This window comes from Penaeus japonicus, unplaced genomic scaffold (genome assembly GCF_977035675.1).
Source record: "Penaeus japonicus unplaced genomic scaffold, GWHDUDI00000001_assembly GWHDUDI00000015, whole genome shotgun sequence".
NCBI classification, from domain to species: Eukaryota; Metazoa; Arthropoda; class Malacostraca; order Decapoda; family Penaeidae; genus Penaeus; species Penaeus japonicus.
Window position 1 is genome coordinate 34,514,089 of NW_028234417.1, and position 2,500 is coordinate 34,516,588.

Below are 2,500 nucleotides of genomic sequence, written 5' to 3' on the forward strand. Positions count from 1 at the left end.
CTTTCAAGCATTAAAAAAAGGGGGGTGGGGGGACACTGGGTTCTAGATTGCCTCTTTTTATACTTCTTTACTTGAATGAAAGAAAAAAATATATGAATATATTTTCCTTTTAATATTGCTGTTTACTTTGGGTGTTTAAATTTTTACTTTTGTCAATATATCTTCACCAATGAATGAAAATTACTACTATTAGTTTGTTCTTCACTTTCTTCATGTATTTTGCCCAGTCAGGTAAGATAAAGATGAGAACAGATAATATTTATATTCTAATGCATCTTTTGTTGTATATTGCATAGTGCACTTCTCATTCCTATCCATATTGCTCTGATCATTCTTACTCTTACTTTCTCACTATTGCTCAATTAAGGTCTATCACAAACTCAATTTAGCATTTATTAGTTTAGTTTGCTCATGCTTTCAATATACTGATTCAAAAAGAATTTAGTTCCCATGATCTTTATATGATAAGTACAAGAATATGAGAATATGTTTTTGACTGATTTTCTGTGGATAACTCTTTCCTTCCTGCTATCTTTCCAACATAAAGCAATGTCGACTAACAAAGATTGTGTTTACATAACGTTTTGGATCACATGTGTAAATATTTAGCTTGGGTAGCAAAAATAACACTGATTTGCATCAAAACGGAAGCTAAGAAAGTTCCTCATACATAATGAAGTTAAAAAGAAGGAAAAAATGTAATAAACATCCTATTTCTCTGACTCACCATCTTTTAACAAACCACATAAACCCTTACAGTTTCTATGCTGGCGTCAAACAAAAATGTACGCTTATCTGAAGAAGTTGCCAGAACTTACACACGATGCGCGTTACAAAGCATGAGATTTGCTCATTTGAGCTGCTGCCTTAATTCATACCTACCAGTTTACTCATTCATTACCTATTTTGCATAAACATTACATATTCTAACATTCATTCCCTTAATGTCATGAAGGATTCTCCACTACTAGTGAATCCTTGTAACTGTTTTCTGTGCAATATAAAAAAAACGACCAAGTAAAAATATTATAAATAGATTTGCAAGACAGAAAATAGGTGTGAATACCTAAGTAGTGCATGTGAGATTTCAGATACCAATCATGAACGAAATATAAACAAAAGATAAATAAAAGAGAGGAACACAGAATTAAAGGAATAATATTACAAAGAATCAAAAAACATAAGGAAAGAAGGAAAAAGACAAGAAAAAAATAAGGCAAAGTAGAATGATTAACAAACAAGGTAATGAAGTCAAAGCGAAAAGCAAAACAACACTTTCTCTATCAACCCATAAGACAAGCAATGAAAAATATACAAGGCCTTGAAGAATAAACCACTTAAAAATTTCTATAAACACAACTGGCAAAAACATGACTTCTCACCATCAAACAGCGACAGATAATTAAACGCTATTAGAATAAGAATAAGAATAAGAATAAGAATAAGAATAAGAACAAGAATGAGAATGAGAATAAGAATAAGAACAATAAAATCAAACAAAAACAAAAATTGGGATAAAAATTGGTCCATCAGACCTACCTTATATGTGGAATCCCAACGCCTCCTTGAAGGATCTTGTAAACTTTGCTCTCATACAGCAGCTGCGGATGCCGGGCCTTCATGGCCTCAAGCTTGATTGCAACCTCCTGTAATGGCAATAAAGGTATTAGTTGTCTTTATGGGACAAGGGAAGAGGAAGGAAAATTAGTAGTCTTATGAATATCTGAAGATGAGGTCTTTTTCCACACAAAAGCATATCAAATTATTTTTTTTTTAACTCACTTATGTTAAATATACCAAGGTGAGCAGTAATACATGCATTCTTTATCAATATTTTTTTTGTCCTTGCGGCAATTTAATGTTATTCAACATGGAGATGCAAAAACAAAAGGGCAAAGTATACTTCTGTCAATACTATACCCACTGTCAGTACTGTCAGTTATATCATAATATAATGAACCATTTCCATCTAGGCCTTTTTATTATTACCTTGTATATGAAACATTTGCTGTTGTACAAAATACAAAGATATTTTGGCTAATCAAGAATTATAAAAAATATATATGTTAAAAGATATTTAACCATCTAAATACCACATTTCCTTTTCTTTATTACAATTTATATTTGATTGTTAAAAACTACTCTTCTCTCTCTCTCTCTGATGAATGTCTTTTACCTAAATCCATGTCAACCTTCTTACTTCAGAGAAATAACCTCAATAATTCAGTGAGGAAAGACATATTCAGTTAATATACTTTTCTTATGTATTTACCCCCTAGCATCCTCTCATGGATTCATCATACTGTCACATTACGGTGGAGGATTTGTCCAAGCAGAAGACTAAAGGTAGGGTAGGTTATCAGTGGAGATTACTTGATTCTTTTAATAAAATCAATTCAGTAATAAATGATTAAATCCTATCCCAACCGTACCAATATCAAAAGATCACGGCAGAGTCACCCCAAACAAATTGCAGACATTAGTAAGTCATTAACATGTA

At 31.7% G+C, this 2,500-nt stretch overlaps 1 protein-coding gene across 4 annotated transcripts in view; it reads right to left on the reverse strand.

Annotated features, from left to right (window-relative positions):
• The window catches only part of CkIalpha (Casein kinase Ialpha), a 27,274-nt gene that overhangs the window by 15,356 nt on the left and 9,418 nt on the right, over nucleotides 1-2,500 (reverse strand). For all 4 annotated transcript variants that reach the window (XM_043020150.2, XM_043020159.2, XM_086544789.1 and 1 more), the window contains one exon: nucleotides 1,540-1,646. In XM_043020150.2, the coding sequence (XP_042876084.1) occupies nucleotides 1,540-1,646 (107 nt within the window). The remainder of the gene's footprint in view (nucleotides 1-1,539; nucleotides 1,647-2,500) is intronic.